The sequence below is a fragment of the Nestor notabilis genome, unplaced genomic scaffold (assembly GCF_000696875.1).
Source record: "Nestor notabilis isolate BGI_N333 unplaced genomic scaffold, ASM69687v1 scaffold10986, whole genome shotgun sequence".
NCBI classification, from domain to species: Eukaryota; Metazoa; Chordata; class Aves; order Psittaciformes; family Psittacidae; genus Nestor; species Nestor notabilis.
The window spans coordinates 20,336-43,511 of NW_009933360.1; the positions used below are offsets into that span (position 1 = coordinate 20,336).

Sequence of the window (23,176 nt, forward strand, 5' to 3'; positions counted from 1 at the left end):
AGGTGCTCCACCCAGCCTTCTCTTCTGCAGGCTGAACAGCCCCAACTTTCTCAGCCTGTCTTCATACGGGAGGTGCTCCAGTCCTCTTATCATCCTCGTGGCCCTCCTCTGGACTTGCTCCAACAGCTCCATGTCCTTTTTATGTTGAGGACACCAGAACTGGTCAAAAGCCTTGGCTGTGCAACAGGTGGGAGTACTTCCTGCTGGCATTGAACGGTGCCAGTGAACATTTTGGGAGACTTCCAACCTAGCTGGAAAAGAGAAATAGTCTGGCAAGCTGCTCTACACTTTACTTAATAGGGATCCAGGCTGTGAGGTGACTCTCCTTCTAACCAGGAAACCCCAGGGTAAAAAATACCAGCCTTGAGGAGGTCTCTTTGGTGCCAGAATTATACAAAGGACAAGCTGCAAGACCTTCTTCTTTCAGTGGCAGTGGAAGAGCAAGTCCTAACATGGGTCTTTCCAAGTCACCCGTCTTTGATATCTCATTTTGCTGGCCCTTGCACTGCTGTTCAGAGAAGATAGCACTTAGTTTTCTTGATTCTCCACTGAAAATTACTTGGGCTTCCAATAGGGTTTGCACACAAGTGCAGAGGTCACCTCCTATTTTCTATCAAAGCTATAGTAGATGTCTGGAGATGCCACTGTTCTTGACCAGGGGACTATGAAGTCTACCTACAAATACAGAGACTTCAGTAATAACACATCTGAAAACACCCCAATACAAATGTATTTTTGCAGCCCTATGCAAAGAACATCTACCTTTTCGTGATGATACAGATTAGAGACAGTATTATTCTGGTTTAATTTTGCACACTTACTATTTTTTCACTTCACATCTGTACGATAAAGCTTCTCTCTTTTTGAAAAGACAAAACAAAACAACTAATAAAACATTGTCAGTTTAGATTTTATCTCTTCTTTATTCCCAATGCTCAGGAACGAAGAGGCAAAGCAAGTTCTACCCCTGGTCTGGCAGACTACTTAGTTTTGTGCTACTGCCCTGAACTGCAGCTGAAAATCCCCAGTGTTACACCCAATTTGCAGGAGTTTGTTGGAGCCTGATTGTTAAAGCAAATACTTTTGAGTGAAGTGCAAGTTGAGACATAGAGTTGAACAACAAGATGATTAGATCCGGGAGGAAGACTTAGGGAGGTTCTCCTTATCAGACCCTCCTAGTAAATGTAAATAAGTGCCTGACCTGGATTTGTTCAACTAGTTAGCTATGCTTAGCTAAACTAAGCTATATCATGGCCCCCAAATTAGAACGTTTGATAAGGTGATCACAATGAACAGGTTAATTATTTTTTACACACCATTATGAAAATGTTCTGAGATTGCCTCAAGATAAATAGGAATTCCAGTGGACAAACCCATCAAAACTACAACAAAACAAGATTTAGAAAGTTGTTGCAGAGCATGGAAAAATCTAGGGCTTCTTAGCCTTCCTCGGTTTAAATACTAACGTTGGACAGGACATTTCAGAAGGGGAGAGAGAAGTGGGAAACGCAAACCCTAGATCCTTCTCTGGACTTCCAGGATTGGTTGAAAATTGTTACTTCTCCCACGTGTGAGGAAGAAGATGGGCTTTATAAATTGAGACCTACATCTCTTCTAAAAGCACGGGAGTGCTCTGTTCTATACCCTTCCTTTGAGTGCACCTGGTTTTTTTAAACAGCAGCACTAACAGGAGCTTGCCTAAGCTTCATAGCACTGCTGAAATCCTATTAGCAAAGAAAGATCCAAATGGAACCTTTTATTGTTGTCTCCTAGAAATGGCAAGGTATTGTTTATGTTCCTTTGTGTCACGTGTATCCATTGCGCAATGCTATTCTGCAGTGAGCAGCAGACCTATGTAGTCAGTGTTCTATGGTTAGGCTGGGAGAGCCAAGAAAAGCAACACCAAGTTTATCAGACAAGTTTATCAAACTAAGACAGAGATGCCATCTTTTACCGAGCCCAAATATTTGATGAAAACATTGTGATTCAATTATGTCAGCTAATTTTTTTAACTAGACACTAGTGCATTACTGCAACAGCCGTGGTGCAGTTCAAGGTCAACTAAAACACAGTTTTGAGCCACTTCCCACTCAAGTAAGAGCAGCTAATCGGGCAGCTCAATGAGAAGATCACAGTCCTTTTCTAACAAGCATTTTTTTACTCCCCTCAATTTTATCCTTTCTGAAGCTTCAAAATTCACTAAATCATGACCTGACTGTCTTTAAAACAAACAAAAAACCCTAAAAGAAATAAAAAAACCCAATAAAACCTCTTTGAATCTCTCTAGTTGATGTCCACACACAGTTTCTATCTGGGAGAAATTACACATGCACTTTGCTGAACTGGAACTACTGACATATAAACAACACTGCAAAGAAATGGTGATTCTTTGCCCAAAGGGGTACCACCGATCATCCTGAAGCATTCCAATGGGGAAGATTGGTTGGCCTATCATAAAACAATGTGTGTGTGACAGCTTATATTTGAGTTCCACTGCATTGCTGCAATGCAATGTGCCCAGCTCAAGAACAGAATCTGGCCCAGGCTTCTTGTTCCTTCACATAGCTGTCTGGTCTCTACAAGATCTCTGCTGGTTTAAACACCTGCCAATGTGCTGTATTATCACCCTGGTGCTTAGGAGTAAGCATAAGGTCTGCAAAAACAAATGGAGCAAATATCTGCCCTTTCAACTAGCAACTCACTCTCAAAAAGTCTGGCGACCAGAAAAGAATCTTGACTATATATAATTGAAGCTAAATCAGAGGCAAGAGTTTAAGCTTACAAAAAAATTCTCTAACAGATCAGAAGTGTAGAAGATGAAGGAAACCAGCCTCTCAGTGTTTGGCAATTCACTAAATAAAAAAGATAGTGCTGTTGGTTTTCATATCCTGCAGATGCAGGTCCGCTTTCCAAAGAAGGGGCTAGGTCCCCTGCTGAGAAGTCACACAGATAATAAGATTTTCCCTTCCTTTCTCTTTCCCCTGGGGAATTTGCAAGGATCTTGATCTTCCCACCAAATATTATCTTTCCAGTGCATTGTCTGTTTCCCCACTGCCATGCAAGGATAGTCTCTGCACTTTCAGGCTCCTCAGAGAAGCAAAGACCTAGGGAGCATGTTTGCGTTGCTATGTACTGAAGCACCATGGTGAGGGGCTCCTGTTCTTGCCCTGATAGTAGCATAAGGTTTATACTGCAATTTGGAGGGAGGCTAAGACTGTACTGCAAGGTCACCAAGCAGCTGCTCCTGTTTATCTATATTTAAGACATACATAAAATACTTAGGTGGGATTTATATATTGCCACTGTCATTCAGGAGAAGACTGTCATTCAGACTCGGTAACAGCCATCATCTGAATGGAAAACTCAAGTCACATCAATCAGAACAGGGTAAGAACCACCTTTAAGAGAGATGAAATATACTTACTTGAGATGGTAGAAGATCTGACATTTATTCGCAGAGGCCCTGTGTACTTTTTCAGGCCCCTCCGTAAGATCCTCTCAACTTTTTCTCGCAATGCTTCTCTAGAATCCGTGGATGAGAACCAGAATGTGAGCAAAGCCTCTGCCGTGACACCATCAGCATCTGGGCTACAAACCAACGAAACAGTCTGGTTACCTTCAGCCCATTTCTGCGTTTCTTAGTTTTTATCTTAGCTCTTCTGGAAATGGCAATGTAACATAAAGGGTTAGATACATTTTTGTACTTTTTTTTTTTGAGAGATAGAATTCCAAAAGAAATCCAAGCAAATGCTGCATGGTCCAATGTGTCTTAGGATAGAAGAAGGCCTGATGCCTTCTGTGAACAAATGGACAGACCAATGTTATAGTGGAGTCACTGACTATATGCTTGGGAGAGAATACAGGAGAGAATGAACTGATTTGATTGCAGTGAAAAGCTAGATATATAGCACTTCAGAAACATCAGGTAGATGGCTAATGGTATCTATACAGACCTTTCCAGGGCCCTGCACATACACAGAAGAAACATTCCCAATCATCACCAAAAAGGTATTTTAGCAAATGGGAGAGACCACACAACCCAATTCCACCACTGCAACCTCTTGGGAGAACATGACTAATAACCTCATGTTATACAACAATAAATGAAATGCAGCAGTTCTATCTTTTGGATTGCTTATCACAGTCCAAGAGAGGGACACACATTTCCACAGTTCCTATGTAAGATCAGATGAAAGAAAAGGAAGAAAAAAATCTTCTAACAGACTGTATTCACCTGGTAGTAGTAGTTAATTTTCCTTAAAGCATCAGATACTGCAAGGGACTGAATGCCAGACTACAAACAAAGTGTCTAATCTGGTGTAGTAAATCTTGCTCTGTTCTTGTAGATGGCTTATCCTTGGTTATTACACAGAGAAGATAAGCATGTGCACTGAGAGCCTTCTCTCCTGTGCTTTCTTCTACCTGAGCCAAGAAGCAATGACACAACAGGTGGAATCACAGTTACTTCATACAGGAGGCGAACTAAAAGCAGGTTGCTCTGTCTGAAGCATCATTCAGATAGGAAAGGCAAAGATCTTTCAGTTATATCTCACTATCTTAGTAATTTGTATATAAAGGAAACATAAGAAAATTAAAAATACAGTGCAAGTAGCTTATACAGAAGTCATGCACTCAGGCTACAATCTTCAAAAGGAGCATGTACAAAAATGAAACAGACATTCCTGATATTGCCAGTGAACAGCAAATAAAAGGCCATGAGCACATCAAGGCATGCTAAGTGTTCAGTAGCTGAGCAGGACACGTTCCTTGCCTCAAGGATCTCATAATTGAGACTGACTAGCTGTGCGTGAACTTTCCAACAGGCTGTGTTTTCCCTTTGTGCCAACTTCGGCGTGATTGCCACTCCATTTATTTTCCAGATATTATCTAATCCAACTGTGGGTGTTGCTCTGCGTTTCTGAGGTGTTCCCTCGCCTCTCCCCCCACTCCTCTTCCTGTGCTGTGCCACACTGGAATTACCGTATCAACTCTTGCAAGCACACCACACCTCTTGAAACCCTCAGGTAAGTACAGCCTGCCTTGAATCACTCACTGTATAGCAAAGGTCCAGAGCCAAATACACCTTGTAAAGATGTGTTTTATCTTTCCCAGTGGGTATTATCACTAATGCATTGCTCCTACTGAGCTAAAAAATACGCATGGTAGTTTCCAAACAAATTCACAGCAGTGACCCTGCTTAAAAGAACTTGCAGTCTGAGCAAGGCATAATGCTTGTATATTTGAAACAGTGAACAAGCTTTGGTGCATACAAGTCTTGCATCCAACACAGCACACATCACAGCAAATAGCTCAGACTGTTCTTGGGAACAAGAAATAGCGAAAAAAATACTACTTCTCCCTACAGATTTGCCTCTCAGATGCTTAGATCACCTTGTATATGCTTACAGCACTCTGGTCAGTATAAAGAAAAGCCTCCTAAAGCTACATTCAAATAATAACTTGTGTGTAACTGGGCATTAAGCTAAGGTAGAGCACAAGACATAATGTCACAAACCATAGAAGAACAAAGAGAAATACGTTCACAAGTATAAGATCTTGATGCTGCTATTATTAGTGTTGCAGCTTTAGTGCATGATTATTAAGACATTCAAGGTTTACTTGCAAAGCAATGGGCACTGTCACTCAGGAGCAAGACCTTAGTATTACAAGACAGTTCTATGAAAAACATAATTTTCAACAATCGATAGTGGTCAAAAAAATCAGACCAAACATTAGGTATCATTGGCAAGTGAACAGAGAATAAAAGAGAAAAAAGAAGAATCCATTGCTCAATAATAATCTCAACCACAAGTCTGAACCCTTCATCTCAAAAAGCAGGGAGGGCAGACCTGAAAGATGTGCAGCAGGGTCACAAGGTAACAAGGAACAAGTTCCTGCAAAGAACGACTGAGCAGGCTGGGACTTTGAACTGGGGAAGATAAATAAATAAAGAGAGAAGAGCTCATGTGGTACAAGAGAGAAAAGGGATATGATGGGAGTGTCCGATACTACTAATTGCATGGAGAGAGGGACAGAGATAAGCTTTTCAACACCTCTTCTAGCACAAGAACTAGGGGCCACTGAATGATCCAAAGAAGGTGGCTCTTCACCAGTAGCTTCTTACTAAAGGACTGAGGCACATGAATTTTAAGGGTCCAGGAGAGACTGGACAAATCCTTGGAAAATAACTCTACCAGGGACTGCCACACAAACCACAACGATTTCAGGAACTCCCAAGTGGTAAATACCTCAAGGTAGGGAGCTTACCAAAAAGCAGTTATACATATCTGTTAGGCTGCTACTGTTCCCTAGGCACCTACTTGTGCCCATTCTTAGAGATGCAACAGTGACAAGTGAGACCTTCTGAGTAAGCACAGCTATGCTTGGGTTTTATGTGACAAGCCCAGCACAGTAGCAATGCTAGGAGTAAAATAACATCTGCATTATAGTGAAGGAAATAGTTTTGAAAACGCTTTTTATTTTTAGATAGCTCAAGTTATATTTGCTTTATTAGCTAAAGCTTGCTCGAGATCTGAACACAAACTTGTATATAATTTGGTCTAACTGAAGTTTATCTTCTCCATCAAGATCCAAAGGAGAACATGGCTCAGAGTAAGAATATGCTCAACTGGGGATCATGCTCTGGTCTTACATAAAATACACTTTATTGAATCAGATCAAATGGCTCTCTAGCAGGGCACATTTCAGTTTATCTCAGCTGCATGCATTTGTTATAATCTCACATACCTCACTCTGATTAAGCGTGAACGGATGTATTTTTTCCTTAAAATGGAATTGTAAAATGTCTTGTCGATCTGTTGAAAAAAGAAAAATGTAAGATAACAACAAGTCTCTTCATCATGGCCTGTAATGATAGGACAAGGGGTAATGGACTCAAACTACAACAAGAGAGATTCAGGATAGATATAAGGAAGAAGTTCTTCACAGTGAGGGTGGTGAGGCACTGGAACAGGTTGCCCAAGGAAGTCGTGAGTGCTCCATTGCTGGTGGTGTTCAAGGCCAGGTTGGACGGAGTCTTGGGCGACATGGTCTAGTGGAGGGTGTCCCTGCCCATGGCAGGGGGTTGGAATTAGATAATCTCAAGTTCCTTTCCAACCCAAACCATTCTATGATTCTAACAAAAGAGGTGGGAAACTGACCTGTTGCTGGAAAGAGCATTCAGAAAGCAGCAGTTACAAACTCATGGTTTACGGAGTCAAGAAACACAATCCAGGCCAGCCTCTAGTTACATTTGCCACAGACCTTTCCTAACTGTTTCCCATTTGTCCTAAGGCACATCATAAAAAGCTAACTCATTTTTCTAAATACCCTATTACTACATCCGTGTGCCACCATAGTGCTGTCCCATCCACTCCCAGGCATAATGAGGGATGTTTAAACATCCTTGAAACTGCTGCAATCTCCCAAAACACAGCCTCATAAAGATGGCCTACCAAAAGGCTACAGGATGCTGTGCTCTGCGCTGAACCTCTCTTTTTGGGGTCCTTTCTGATATAGCACTTATGCTTGGTCCTGTAGACATTTATAGCAAAAATACCAGTGATCTACCTCTGTGATTTGCCACATGCTAGAAGAATTGACAAGCAATTCTCATCAGAAATCTAGGACTCGTAAGGAATCTATCCCCAGATGACATCTTTGCTGGTGCCTGATTAACCACATCCTGCTTTAGGCTGAATGTTGTCTCAGGATTGCATGATCAGTCTGAGACAGCACAGTGTGATATAACATGGATGAAATTCTGCCAGGAATGGCTCAGGATCACTGAAGTATTGAGAAATAGCAAAGTCACTAGTGAGTTATGCAGTTCCTCCTGTCAGCAAGAGCCGGTATATGGAATGTGTCCTGTAAACGTCAAATGCGTTACAGGAAAAAACCTATGGAGAAATGCTTTACAGAATCATGCAAGTTGTCTTTTTATTTGTAGTTTTTAGCCCATAAAGGCTGATTTAGCCAAGTCTCCAGATTTTCTGTCTCTCAAAGGAAAGAAATAAAAAAAGTAATGGCTCTCAAACTTATAGTATGTTGAAAACTTTCAGTTACAGAAATAATCACATAAGCATGAAATCTGGGAGTGATTCCCCCCAAAGAACACAAAGGCCTGCTTTCCAGACTTGGCTGTCATAACATGAAGCCTCATGTCATTACACAGTGATACTGAAGCAGAATAATTTCAAGATGAAAACTGCACATTACTTAAAGATGGTTTTAAGCATACATTTGTAAAGAAAAATAGAAAACCTCTTAATGGTCATGCATTGAGCTGGTCTTTTATCTTGATGTTACTATTACTTACACATTTGGAACAGACAAAATTCTGTGGAAAAATATATCAACTGCAACAAGCTACTGTAAGTATGCAGGATGCAGCTTGTTCCATCATCACCTGCCTTGGTTATTGGAAGTATTTGCTCTTAGACAAAAAGTTATTTTTATGTTACTTTTAATGATAACATCTGCTTATCGTTTTGTGCACAGTGTTAACTGCTTCACTGGTGATTGTATAAGCAGAAGCATGTAGTTAAGCAGCACTGACAGCTTCATGGCATGCAATGGCATGTGCTATCTTTGGCTGCGCTGCCTCTGAGAACTTTTGAGAACTCTGAGACAGGGACTTGTTTGCAGAGTGCTTTGCAAACAAAAGAGAGCCTTGAGCTAGGCTGAGGAACACCTCAAGCTTCTATATTGCTAAAAAGTAAAGCAAAAGCAGGCTGTCTTTAAGGATTTGGATTGAAGAAGTCCAGAATTCGCAATTCCTTGCAAAGGGAGGGTTAATCCTTTGTCTCCTCCTGGCAATTGTGTTTTCAAGATATCTGTACTGTCTCATCTCAGAGATTGCAAGTGTTTTTACTATAGTTTCCACTGCATTTCTGCGGCAGACACAGGGATCCTTACTTCTGCCACCCATTCTCTTGTATATCTTCGCTATAACCTGAGCAGCTCAGGTGATTGTGTATCTTATCAAGACAGACATGCTAGCCAAACATCTGCACTGTGGCCCCTATCTCTCACTGCTGATGAATTTGTTTGACAGATATGAATCTGTCGTAAATCTCCACTTTCCGTCAGTGATGATTTGGATAACTGAATTAACAAAAATAATCCTTATATTCATCCAGAGTTTATGTAAAAGATGTAACAAGATGCCTTTAGATAATAACTTTGACAGATTAATGTTCAGTCTCACATTTTTACTCTTCATCTTCTAGTAAAGTTTTTCACACCAATATCAAACAATAAACATGTCTCCAGTCTGCTTAAAGCTGTCTTTTCAGCTTGAGTCACAACCCTGGAAGCAGAAGCTACTAGAACTTTGTCCAGTAACTCGGTGGGACCCAGTCCTGCCTGGGAGAAGCATCTACACTCATTTTAAGTACTTCGCTTTGATTACAACCACTCAAAAGTGACACTGTCATGACCAGATCCCTTAAATTCACCATTGGTTAATTTCATCTCACTTGTTTTCCTGGCTCATGTCTAACAACTGCTCAGTGCAGTCCTGCTGCAGGCAAGGTCTAAAAGCATTCATAACCAAGCAGCAAGTCCTTCTCTTGTCAAGTGAGCAGCATTCTCCTGACAGCCTGTACTTTAGCATTTGTTGAAAAAAAGATTTTCTTTAAGTTAACATTTGCTGGCTAATTTAGCTTAATGCCATCTGGTATTTCCTCAGTGTAATTTCATACCTCTATCCTTTTTACAAAACTCATCTCCATGCAGTGTAATTTGCTAAGACAAACTGGACCTCATTCCTGAACACTGGTCCATCTATGCCAATGCAGTCTAGCAACTAACAGTGGCTAGCACCAAAGATGCAACAAGAGGACAAAATATCTCCACCTGTACTAACACAGCCACAAAGGAAATTCTGCCTTGTTCCTTGCAGCCAGAAGTTTCTTTACACCTTGATGAACAAGACCTGTTTTGCTATTTTATCTTGATTAACTCTGGATCTCATCATTATCCTCTTTTTCTCATGTCATACCATGGCCACCCTCTGAGGCCTGTGAGCAACCTACTAAAATCCTCACAGTTTCAGAGTGACCCAATGAGCCCTGCTTCCCAGGGACCCAAAAAACCCCAGGCTCTGGAAGTAGGTCATGTGTGACAGCGATCCCATTGCTCCAGTGCAGGATGGGGCTGACATGAGCTGGGCTTGCCCAGATGTGCAGTCTGGAAGTGACCCAGTAAGATCAGCTGTGTTAGTCCTTGCTTTCTCCCGCCACACACTGCTCTGCACTGCACACAGGGTAACAGGATTTATTTTTGATAAAGCTAGTAAATAAATGTAGTGTAAAAGTTTCTGATAAATCTCTTAAATCAGCAGAACTTTCCTCTGGAGTACTTGCTGAACCCACTGAATTACTTGTGTGATATTCAGAAGCATTCAGTAGGTTTCATAGAATCACAGAATGGTTTGTATTGGAACGAACCTTAAAGATCATCAAGTTCCAACCCCCCAGCCATGGGCATGGACACCTTCCACTAGACCAGGTTGCTCAAAGCCCTGTCCAACCTGGCCTTGAACTCTGCCAGGGATGGGGCAGCCACAGCTTCTCTGGGCAACCTGTGCCAGTGTCTTATAGTAAAGAATTTCTTCCTAATGTCTAATTTGGGAGCACAAATGCTCTTGTTGCCCAATGCTATTGCCCTTTTGCCTGCTGCCGGTTAAATGTTTAATCCTTCAACGGTAATCTTCATAGTATGTTTTTCCTCTTGCCTCATTAGCTCTTTAGATTATAAAACCTGTTAATAGTGATTTGGAAAGCCTACTATTAGAGGCTTTTAAAGCTTTCTGACCAAAAATACTAATTGGAACACACTACCTGCTAATTCTGTACCTAGCACCCAACTTGCTGGCCATTTTGCATCTAATTTACAGCTCAACCCAGAGCTGACCATAATGCAAATCCAGCAGCAGCTCCCTTGAGAATTGACGATATCTTCTGCCCATGTTTCAGCTGAGGGAGAGAAGGCAAGAGGAGAAAGACAGGGACACCAAAACCTGAATCTGGCACTGACCCAAACAAGGATGTGGATGTCACACTCCCCTTAGAAACAGAGATCCAATTACAGCAGTGACAACCCTACAGCCACAGTGCTTGCTGAAGGCAAAGAAAATAGACCTGAAGAAGAGCAAGTGTAATGGTAGCCTCCAGCTAACTGGAAGATCAGAAACTTCCCTATCAGAAACCACCCCTACACAAAGTTCTGTACATCTAGTTGGTGACCAGTCACTAGTGGTGTCCCGCAGGGTCTGGTATTGGGGCAAGTGCCATTTAATATCTTTATTGATGATCTGGATGAGAGGTTCAAGTGCACCTTCAGTAAATTTGCAGACAGCACCAAGTTGGGTGGGAGTGTTGATCTGCTGGAGGATAGGAAGGCTCTGTAGAGGGATCTGGACAGTCTGGATCAATGGGCTGTGGCCAATTATATGAGGTTCAACAAGGCAAAGTGCCGGGTCCTGCATTTGGGACTCAACTACCCCACGCAATGCTACAGGCTTGGGGAAAGCTGCCTGGCTGGAAAGGACCTGTGGGTGCTGAGTGACGGCTGCACATGAGCCAGCGTGTGCCCAGGCAGCCAAGAAGGCCAACAGCATCCTGGCCTGTATCAGCAATAGCATGGCAGCAGGACCAGGGCAGGGATTACCCCCTGTACTGGCACTGGTGAGGCTGCACCTCAGATCCTGGGTTCAGTTCTGGGCCCCTCACTACAGGAACAACATTGAGATGCTGAAGCGGGTCCAGAGAAGGGCAACGGAGCTGGTGAAGGGTCTGGAGCACAAGTGTGGTGAGGAACGGCTGAGGGAACTGGGAGTGTTTAGTCTGGAGAAGAGAAGGCTCAGGGGGGACCTTATCGCTCTCTACAACCACGTGAAAGGAGGTTGTAGTGAGATGTGGGTTGATCTCTTCTCCCAAATAATAACAAGCGATAGGACAAGAGGAAATGGCCTCAAGCTGTGCCAGGGGAGGTTTAGATTGGATATTAAGAAAAATTTCTTCCCCAGAGGGTGCTCAGGCATTGGAACAGGCTGCCCCGGGCAGTGGGGGAATCCCCATCCCTGGAAATGTTCAAAAACCATGTAGAGGAGGCCCTTAGTGACATGGTTTAGTGGTGTCCTTGGCAGTGCTGGGGTAACAGTTGGACTTGATGATCTTAAAGGTCTTTTCCAAAGTACTCAGTTCTATGATTCTGTGAAAGATAGCACATGTCACAGCAGGCAAGAGCAGTGTGATCCCATACACCTGCAAATGGTATTGCAGACGCCTTACAGAGTTTAAAGTAACTGGACTGCTAAAGTTGGGAGGTGACTATCTGTGCTAAAATAAGGAGCTCAGCTGAATGGTTCTTTGAGGTGTCAGCTACAGAAAAGAAATGACTGACTTTGCACAGTAGTTCCTAAAAAGGCTGGGTTATTTTGGATTAAAGAAATTAAGAGGCCTAATATATGGGATTTAAAGTACCATGCTTATGCCTAGTGGAATCAATTTCAAAGGCATGTAATGGCATGAGAGTTTCATTATAGACATGTAATAGTGACAGCTGGAATTAAGGTCACCTAAGTATTCCCATTCCTACTCCCTGCTTTCAATTGTCCATAATTATCTTCCTAAAACTTTCACACTGCCACTGAAATTTTGTCCACTTAGGGAGAAGATTTCCTAAGTTTAGGAGAGAAAAACCAAGATTGGAGAAAAAATCATCTGGGCCAATACCCAGAGAAGGGCGTCTGTGTATTCCCACCCCCACTTAAAAAAACCATGCTTTTCCCAGGAAAATGACTGCACCTTCTGTTTTCTTAAGCAATAATTAGAGGTAAGGAGTTGACATACAGGAATTAATAGTGCTTAGAAAAATAATAGCTTTACAAAAACTAAGGAAGATCAATGGTGATGGATTCAGGTTACAAGTGCCCCAAAAGCATCAATCAATCACACAAGTTCAGTACTGAGTTTGGATTCTCCCTTTTGACAACACCATGTTCTAAACAAGAACTCTCTTAACCAGCCAGATTTTGATCTCAGTGACACCAGTTCACATCTTGAATCACTTCATTGATTTAATTACCTGTAAACAATGCAGTAATTCTGGACTGTGGGTCTGTAATTAAGATAAGGTTCTACCTTTAATCACACACACTATCAATGACTGCCCTTTATTTAATTTTGAACTCCTTTTCCAACTCAGGTTCACATCCATTTTCCTTGTGTACATTTTACAGCTTTTCTTGTCACTCACTGGACCTGAATTAGAGTTGTTTTGGGGATGGGGGGACAAGGGGTATCTGGCTTTGTACGTGCTTATTAGACTTTCTGCCTTCATGAACCAGCAAAAAAAATAAAATTAAACATCAGTTTGTGTGCCTGTTACTTGAGAAAATTACACTGTACGGTTGAAGAATCAATGAAACTGAAGGATCATTGAACTTAAGGTAGATAAAAAGTTGGATATTAGGCACATTATTGATAACTAATCATTTCATCCTGTAAATTCATGCTATTTAAGTAGAGCACACTCATGGTTTGAGACCTTACAGGTGAGGAAAAACACTAAGCTACAGCTTCATGCACCACACTGCATCAATTCGCGCTAGCATTTAGAAGTACTTGGTACTTTCCTCAGTATTTTTTTAGTTCCATATGCTACTGTCACCTATGGGAACAGGAAAAACTGGAGACAAAAGTTAAAGCAAGAAAGCATCTCAGTTTTTAAACCAATGCAGTATATGCCTATATCAGTGGTCTTTTTCTTCTCCTGATTTCAATAGGAATGTCTGAAAAGAGCATCACAAGTGAGGTGCAAGTGCTTTCGGTGAGTTATTTCTACTCTCAGTGTACAGCATTTCACCTATATTCTTAAGACCACACCTGTATATATACATACTGGCATTCGAGTGTGCTGTCACCCTCTAATTCCAGAGCTAAATAAACAAGTTGCCACACAGTCATCTTGGCCACTCTTGACACTGCCATGGTTCCACATTTGGCTGAATTACCATGGAAAGATGCTTTCTGCTTTGTTTCTGGCCCCAGTCACCCGTAGAGGGCAACCTTATTGTATCATGCTAGTCCAAGGACAACGCTTCCTTTTTGAGAAAACCATTCCCTTAAAGCTTCTGAAGCAGAAGTTGTCAAATGCCCTAAATTTAATTTAGGATTTTTTTTTCTCAAAATGCTTTTTACATAAAAAGGGTTATTTTCCATTTTACAACATTATTTTTCAGAGCAAGAAAAAAGGGAGAGTATTTTTAATAAACGCCATAAAAGACTTCATACAAAACCTTCACTTTTCTGGCTTTTGTACCATAGATGCACTCCTAAATAAAATGGCATTAAGTGAAGAACAGTAAAAAGTTTTAATGAAAGTTCTGTTCTTTTTACCTCATATCTGTACTAAGCAAGTACTTGAGGGAGCACATACAGAGCTTAGGAATGCTTGGGTTTAAATAAGGACTTGGAGTTTGAATTTTGGGATTCATATCTGAAAACAGTACCAAGTCTCTTCTGAAACTTGTTAGAGCCAGGAACATTCATACTTTGGTCTGGGTGCTGCAAGACTCTGGAAAGTCCTTGGAAAAATTTGGCTGCTGCAGATACCGTAATTTCTCTTTCTGTGATATGTCCAATTTATTTTCAATTTTCTTTTGTTTCAGGGTGTTGTGAGAGGGTAAAAGAAGTGTTTTATGGAGGGTAGGAACAACAACACACATACAGCAAATTAAGCTACTTGATACTTCTAAACACGTGTACTTTCCAACTTGCTATGAAGAGTCACGTTAGAATCCCTTGAACTTCAGCACACTCACTCTTCTTGGGACATGTTCAGTTATCACCTCTAAATTAGTCCTCACAGTCTGGTCTCACAGAGCAAATAGCCTTTAGGAGTGCTGCCTTGGGGATCTGCTCCTACTGAATCAATCTCCTGACCCAAGGACCGTAAGACTCTGATTGAGCAAGCCCCACACCTCTGAGCTTTACCTTAACACCCACATGGAAGATGTGACAAACACACCTCTTGTACAGTTTCAGCCACCTTTACATCTAGATCTTGGCTCTCAAGTGATTTATATTTCACCTCCCCCTCTCTCCCAAATACACACATGCACAATTCTGCTCCCTAGGAAGATCTGACTTGTGTCTGACCCTAAAAAAGCCAAGTGTCATAAAACAGTGGTCTCATCTACTTAGTGCTGACCATCTTTTCAGCTAGGTTTCCTTTGAGTTCACCTGAAATGGAAACCTGAGCCAGTACTTCAGGTTTTGGCCTTGCAGATGTGACAACTATTGTGAGCTATTTGCAACCCAAATGATACAAGATACTTCCTCATATCAGGAAGCAAGCTTATCACTGGGTATAAAGCAGAGCGTCTTTTTGTTACAAGCTAGGAACTGAACTAGTTACAAGTTGAAGGCTAACCCGTCCACCAAACAAGGTTATCAGATGTTAAAACTCTGCTTTCCATGGAAACATAGGTGTCTTTATGGGAGTTAAAGGGAGAATAAACACAAAGCAACTCAAGTACTGTGGTGAGGGTGAATGAAATCTGAATGTGCCGAAAGAACTGAGTCCTTTCCTGACTACCCATAGGCACTTGAAAAATTCTTTCCTATCTCTGAGGATCTCTTCTCAGGTGCTGAAGTGTCTTTATGGATTTGACCTTTCAACTCTCTCCAACAGTCCTTAGCAGCACAAAGAATGGGAGGTGTGTTTGGGGCAGGAGGTGCATGGCATCTGCCTGCCCCTCTGCTTCTCTCCCCTTGTAGTGAGAGAAAAGTGTTAACAACCTCTGAAACAACCATCTCCCAAGGGAGAAAACTGTTTCTTTCATTACCAGCTCCAGTACAGGGAGTCCTCAGTGAGTCCTTAAATTGACCAAGAGCAGGCACAGTCATCAGAACTATTCTGCAGCATTTTCCCGGGGTATTGCAAGTGCTTCTGCAATAGCCGGTAGAGACACTATTTCTAAATTAAACCCACACTGAATCAATTCTATCAGTCAGGACAAACTTCAAAAGCTGTATTCATTAAGAACTTTCCCTCCAATATCTATGCTTAAGGACACAGACGATTCTTTTATCACTTGAAGTCACTGAAGCAAGATGTCTCTTTCTAAAAGACATGTCCTGACACACAAAACTGAGTCCTGAGGCAAGAATTACTTAATGAAATTCCATAACTTCAATGAGTATATTGGGATCGGCAGTAGTTTCCCAGGGAAGGTACCCAGGTATCCTCTTAATACAATCCCCAACCACTCTGCCCAGACCCAGACAGTTAGTTCCGTGCTGGTTTCAGATAGTGGAAGGATGGGGAAGAGCCCAGGTGACTTGCAGATGATGAAACAACAAGAGAAATCCACGCCAGACCATTCCGTGGCTCAAGGCACTGATGGAAAGAAATATCTCACTTCTCCCACAGCCACCCAGTTAGCAAAGGAGAGAGCCACACTACATTCATACCTGAGGAGCACCTATCTACCCAACCCACAGCCTGGCTTACCATCATACAGGAGCAGGAGAGAGTAAGGGATAATGAACAAGCCATAGCCTCAGAATCAGGCTACAGTGTACCATCAGTACAGTGCCTAACACCAGAGTCCACAAAGACACATGGACTAGGACAGGGAGGAGCAGCCCAACAGCGGGGCTGGGAACAGCTCTGGCCAGAGAAGGAGACAGGTCAATACTAGGTGTCTGGGAAAGAAGAAGGGTGGTATAGGCTGTCCTGGAAGAAGGGAAAGCCCACAACATCTAGGAGAAATTATCAGAAGGTTACTGTAGTGGTAAAAAGAGCAGACAGGTACATGAACAACCAGCCACGTACTGAAGGGACCGTATGCTATGGCTGCTTGGCATCCACTGCTCTCTCACAGCTAGACACTTGCCAGCCTTCAGCTGAGTCAATTCTCATTAAGATGGGCTTGATAAGGTACTAATTTCAAGCTCTCCTGAATGCACACCTCCTTCCTTTGGGGTCAAAGATGACTTTCCACACTGGACACAAAGCCTCTCCACCCTCCCTCCCTGCTCATAGGACAGTTTATGCTGCTGTCCAGGGTAGGCAACTGGGATCATCCCAGTCACCCAGGACTATCTAGAGCTGTGTGTCTTCTCCCTTCACTCATCAGGGTGCCAGAGGGGCTGAAGAAGCAAAGCTTAGAAGCAGGGTCTTGGAAATCTTCCCCAGGATGCTGTCAGTAAGAGGGTAGTTAGGGATTCCCAAAGCATGCTTGGGAAATCTGGAAGAATTAATACATTTTGTGAGTAAAGAAAAAAAACAAACCACAAATCTGCTGCAGGAGTTGGAAACAAACAGTGGGTAGTTGAGCAGATCAGCCAAGCATTAACTGAACCCAGTATAAAATAAAAGGCTTCTTGGGGAAGAAGCCATTAAGGCTATGACTGTGCCCTTTTTATCCAGTGCAAGAGGTCACAGTCTGGCACATTATAGCTTGGCAAGGGAAGAAAAATTGGTCCAGCTAGAAAACCAAGTTCTGGTGAGCTGGAACATCTCTTTCCGCAGTGGCAGATAGTCAGGTCTCCTTTTTCAAGGGAGCACAAAGCAAAACCTCACAGCTGCTCACAGGAAGCAAGACAAGGAGCAAAGACCTTTCATCATGTGTTCCTCAGTCCCCCCAGCTCCACCCCACAAGACATTTTCCAGACTTTCCAGTCAGCCCTGAGATGTTGACTGGTGCACCAGCTTCATCAGCTCTCTGGCATGACCTCGGCTGCATTCCCTCCCACCTTCAGTGAGATAAGAGTCAGGAATGTCGTTCACACAATGGGTGTTACTACTCAAGTCTGAAAACCAAAGCAAACACCAGGACATTTGCTGTCAGTCCCAGGGAAGGCATGGGATGACTTCCCTATGGGAGTAAAAACCTTTTTCCTGATGAAACATCAACTCTGAACAGAGCTCCTTTCAAGGTTGCTTTGGGGACAAATGAAGGAGGCCTCATCAGGGAGGGATCAGAGAAGGGAGCACTTGGCAGGGAGTTGCACTAACTCAGGTAATTTGAATGCTTCTGATTATCAGAGATGATTCACTTCTGTTCACTTTGCACCAAGTATTGTGAAAGACATCACATTTATCTGCATTGACTCACTGTTTCACAAGATGAGTTTGAGGTATCGTTACTACTATGACCATGGGAAGGCTTGGACACCCAAAACCCTGACACCAGTCGGGAAAAGACTACAAAGGATTTTGGTAAACCCAGAAAAATCAAGTCATAAAAAACCCCCACCTCTCTCCTCATCTATTAAAGATATGGTGTGAAAACCCTGAAAATAAAAATGCAGATGTTCCAACACAGCTGGCTGCCAAGAAGTCAAGAGAGTATTTGTGACTCCGGGAAGATTGCTTTGATTTTTACCACCACAAGCTGAGTATGCTTGTAGAAAACCAGACTTACAAAGAACATTCATTACTGCGTAGAGTCAAATTAAATAAATTTATAGACAGCTCTCAACCTTATGCATCCTTGTTAGATGGAACACCTGGAGATAAAACCACAAAAAGTCAAACTTTGTGGCAGGGACCACTTATATCAGCTGACCTAGAATTACAGCAAAGAACTCATCAAATTTGAGAGGGAGGTAGAAGCTAATGGCTGAATTAAAGATAGCTTTTCAGAAAAGTCATCGGAATGAAGGAAAGACAACACAATTGTCTATGTTTGTTAGGCTGTTACTTATCAGGTACAATTAACATGCCCTGAAATAATGGTTCTCACTACTCAACCAGCACTGGTAGTTACTGTCACTATTATCAGAAGTGCTCAACACCCATAGAGGAGACAGGGTTTCTACAACATTGGCTTCCATTCAAGCATCTAAATTAATAGCCATGTTCAGAGGAAATCTGACTGCATTGGGTGCTGCCTGAAATAACTTCTTGGTTAAAGTAAGTGTTTCTTTGCCAAAGGAGGCACATTTTTAAAAAAATGAAGAGGGAGAAAGGGATGCAGCTTCACTCAGTGAAGCGTTATTCCTCAGACTTCGACCCAGTCCTTGCCTTCCTCCCACCTCAGTGATACACAATGTCTTCTTGGTCAGGGAGAACATTCCCTCTCCAAGGTCCTATATCACAAGGTTAAAAGCCTGCAATTATCAGGTGATAGCTGTAAAGTGGTAGCAACTTTAAGTAAATGCAGCTTATGTAAGACTCTATACATACAGATATGTACCAGAGGCAGATCTTGGGAAACATCGTACAGTCCCCACTAGGCAAAGAGGGCAGAAAGGAAACAAGCACAGAAAAGAGGACAACTTGACTAAGATCTCTGAGGCTCTCAGCAGTGGAGCCAGGAAGAGATGCTAGCACTGCCAAATCTCTATATAGCACCCTACTTTTCCAGAACAATGTTCACAGCCACTCACATTTTGCTGTGGACAAGTGGCATGGCCTGACAGTAGGGAGCAAAGCATTGATTGTCCTGTTAAACTGAGTACCTGTGCAAGGTTGCTAAACAGGAGGCAAGAGATACAAATGGGACTCTGATGAATGAAACACAAAAAGATACAAGCACAATCACATGCTTATTGCTGTAAAGAGCTGAACTCTGTAATTAGCATCTGTGGGGAAGTGTCTCAAAGAGAAAACAAGAAAGGAAATTGCGATGTGTCTATTTATTTCCATAGCTGCTGAATGACTGAGAGCCATTCAGCAGCCTCTGCTATTTGTAGGAGGGTTTCCCAACAAAACATACCAAAGGTGCAGCAAAAGGGCTTGTGTCTTGTTTTCTCAACAGACAGCAACAGCCTGACAGGTAGAGTTCCCCACCCCATAAAGCAGAGGGTGTAAAAGCATGCTTTCCTTAGAGATAGTGGGGAATAAATCACAAAACACACGCGAATGATTAGTGATATATGAAGAAGCTGAGATTATTGTCACTATCTAGTTCACCACTGCAGGGAAAAAGAGAAGTGACATGCTAGAACAACTGGACTGGCAAGTGCCTGGTCTGTCAGGTAAGGTCATGATCTATGGTCTGCTAACCATGGGGGCTCAGGGTACACCAGACACCCATGGTCTAAGGGTGTGCAGTTCACATTAATGACTCTTGTATTATTACACAGTCCTTAACAGAAAGGCACAACAGTCCAAACTTACCAGTCTCTCAACCCTCTCACTCAGGTCTCTAAACCTTCCTGAGGACTGTCTGGACAATTCATTATTGTACCGGATGTTGGTGATTTTTACATTGGCACTGTAATAGAACAGCTTCTGATCTGTAAGGGAAAGAAGAGGAACAGGCAATACTCAAAGCAACAAGATGCATGAACTTCTGAGAAACACCTGGGGCTCACTGATATTCAGACATCTAGGGGTGGATGAGCCTCCACCTGTATCCAAGCCATTCAAATACAGCTTCCAAAAGGTAGGAGACCAGGGGTGAGAGCTCAGTTGAGTTAGGTGATTTAAGCTGAGCAATGGCAAAAAGCCCAGTTTCCCCACAGTTACTATTTGTGGCCAACCATCAGCACTTTGGGCTCACACAAGTCACGCTTTGGGATCACGAGTGGCATTCTTCTGGTCAGTTTACCTTTGTTCCTGGTTTGCATGACCGCTCAACACCAAGCCCTGGCAGGCAGCTGCTGGTAATCAGAGCAAGAGAACAGAGAAACACCACAGGTAGAGACAAGCGGAAGGCTCTGTTTGAAAGATGTGAAAGAAGTGAAAACAAGTGAAAGCCAACAGAAACCACAGCCTTAAACCACCCTGCGCAGCATGAAATGTTCCTAAGATGTCTGCAAAGATGCTCAATGAGGAAGGAAAGAGAGCTCTAGAGAAGCCAGTGGGTTTTCCCCGAACGGTGGGACAGACTGATGAAAAGCAAGCTCCCAGCATTGTATGGCACAACAAGCAAGGAAATTCACTACACATAGGAAAAGTGATATGTTATATTAAACTTACCATATGCCAAAAAATAAGCTAGAAGGCCAATGGTGATGGCTGCTGCCACTGCTGCTCCAATAACAATTAGAGCAATTTTCCAGGGCTCAAAATGTCTTATTTTGATGGCTGGCTGATGAATTCTGGGAGAAAATAAAAACGAAGGGTGAGGATTAATAAACGATCCTTTTCTATTTAAATACAACCCCCAAACGAAGCTCCCTCGACATCAGCTGAGTCTTCCCAGCAGCATTAATTGACTTCTCGCCCAACACCCTTGGAATTGAAACCATAACTCAAGACTATTTTGAAATAGATGTTGGGATATGTGAGAAGTCACAGAACACAGACAGGGTCTGAGGGGTTGGGGGAGGGTGGGGGGCGTTTGTGGGGGTTTTTTGGCTTAGTTCTGTGGTTTGGGTTTTTTTGTTTGGTTGGTTTGGTTTGTTTATGTTTGTTTGGGGTTTTTATTGTTAGGACCAAATTAAATAGGAGTCCCACTGAGCACTTTCTTATGTGACCCCTGACTGGAAATCTGCAAGAATAAAACTTATTTTTCAGCTCGGTGAACTTTCATCCAGCAGTGTAGGCAGATTTCGATTGGTTAAACAAATCAGTCATCACAGACACACTGGCACTTCTGCTCCCAAAACAGCTCTGTAGAATAAAAAGCATCCCATGCTTTGTATACTATAGATCTATTGAAGCTGCTCAGTCCATTTCAGCCTGCAAAGCAGGGCTTGACAAAAAAGGAGAGATATTTCAGGCAGCCAGCCTGTCCTTCCTGTTTTACCCTGGCTAAATCTAGAAACAAAAGGCAAGCACTGCTTTAGCAGTATTTGCTGAGGAGATGGAATGATGGTGAAGGGCAAGAACATGTGAATGGACCAAGGTATATAGGTAGGAAGCCTCGCCAAATACTTCTCTTTGCCATACTTTTAATTACACAGGTGCTAATCCAAATTAACACAAAGGAAGTCAACAGTCAGTAGGTCAGTATTATAGTTAGACAAAAAATTGCCTGAAAAAGATTACTTACTTACTGCAAATTCTGGCTTTGGCTATAAACTTAAAGACATATGAAGATACTTGAAGCCATACTTTCTACTACGTTAACAACCATTACAAAGTACAGAACAGGAAGCCACATTTTCTGGCAGAGTCCTTCATTCTAGGAAGCAGCATACAAACATGCACCCCTTCAGGTCAAGGTACAGCCATCCCCAGGAAAGCAGGATGCATGGATCCTCTCCTGAGCAAATGAGGCATCTCAGCAAGTTCCCACATTCACAACAAAATACATACAGGTCACTTCTGAAACACTCGTCTCATGAGCCGTAAGTTTAAATACATTAAAATAAGTTGGAAGTAATTGCAAGTGACCACTGCAGCTGCGTGCAGGAACAAGACAGCAGGCACGCTGTGCACTGTGCATAAACACCAAAGCAGGTATTGATATTCCATTCTAATTTCATTGTAAAACCTTACAATTAGAGCCTTATTACTTCAGCTTGGAAAACAACTGACTCACATAAGTCTAAACATCGTGACATTTGTCTGAGTGAAAATGGGAATACGCATTTGTCACTCCTGTCACACATCTGTTCAGACTTGTCCTGGATCTCATATCAGTGAAAGAGCAGTTTCAGACTAGAAGTAACACGGCTGGGACACAGTTAAATATCAAGCACTAGATAGTTTAGAACATTTTCAGTTTTCTTTTGTACATAGTGTAACTTTTTTTGTAACTCTCATTCTTCCCTTTCAAGTGCCACGTTATCACTCAGCAAACAGAAACCCCAGCCTGCAACTGTTACTCACACATGTAATTTTAACTCACACATGTAATTTTAACTCACACACGTGACTTTCACTTCATTCATGAAACCTGTTTGAGAACATCATGTCAGAGAGGTGAGGAGGGGACTCAGTACCATCTTCTAAACTGAATTTCCTCAGACAAGAACTGTTTGACAAATATATCTTAGAAAGTCACTTAATAGAGGGGAGTGCTGTTTTGGGACTTGGGATGTCATTTTTTTCCTTCCTATTTTTCCCTGAATAAACTTTCCAAATATTTCTAAACAAACAAACAAAAATAATTTAATATTGTTGAATAACAATATAAAACCACTGTTAAGGTTTACTCTCTACTCCTAACTTGATTTTAAAACAAAAATTGGTTTCAAAACCAGAATATATTTTTGAGTAAAATGTCCTTGGTTAGGCTGTACCATTTGGATACTTCCCC

At 42.2% G+C, this 23,176-nt stretch overlaps 1 protein-coding gene across 1 annotated transcript in view; it reads right to left on the minus strand.

Annotated features, from left to right (window-relative positions):
* Positions 1-23,176, minus strand: part of LOC104407540 (transmembrane protease serine 11E-like) — a 42,705-nt gene that overhangs the window by 14,015 nt on the left and 5,514 nt on the right. Inside the window, exons 2-5 of the mRNA XM_010016854.1 lie at positions 20,947-21,068; positions 20,143-20,261; positions 6,748-6,815; positions 3,425-3,588 (exon numbers count right to left, since the gene is read on the minus strand). Of these exons, the coding sequence (XP_010015156.1) occupies positions 3,425-3,588; positions 6,748-6,815; positions 20,143-20,261; positions 20,947-21,068 (473 nt within the window). The remainder of the gene's footprint in view (positions 1-3,424; positions 3,589-6,747; positions 6,816-20,142; positions 20,262-20,946; positions 21,069-23,176) is intronic.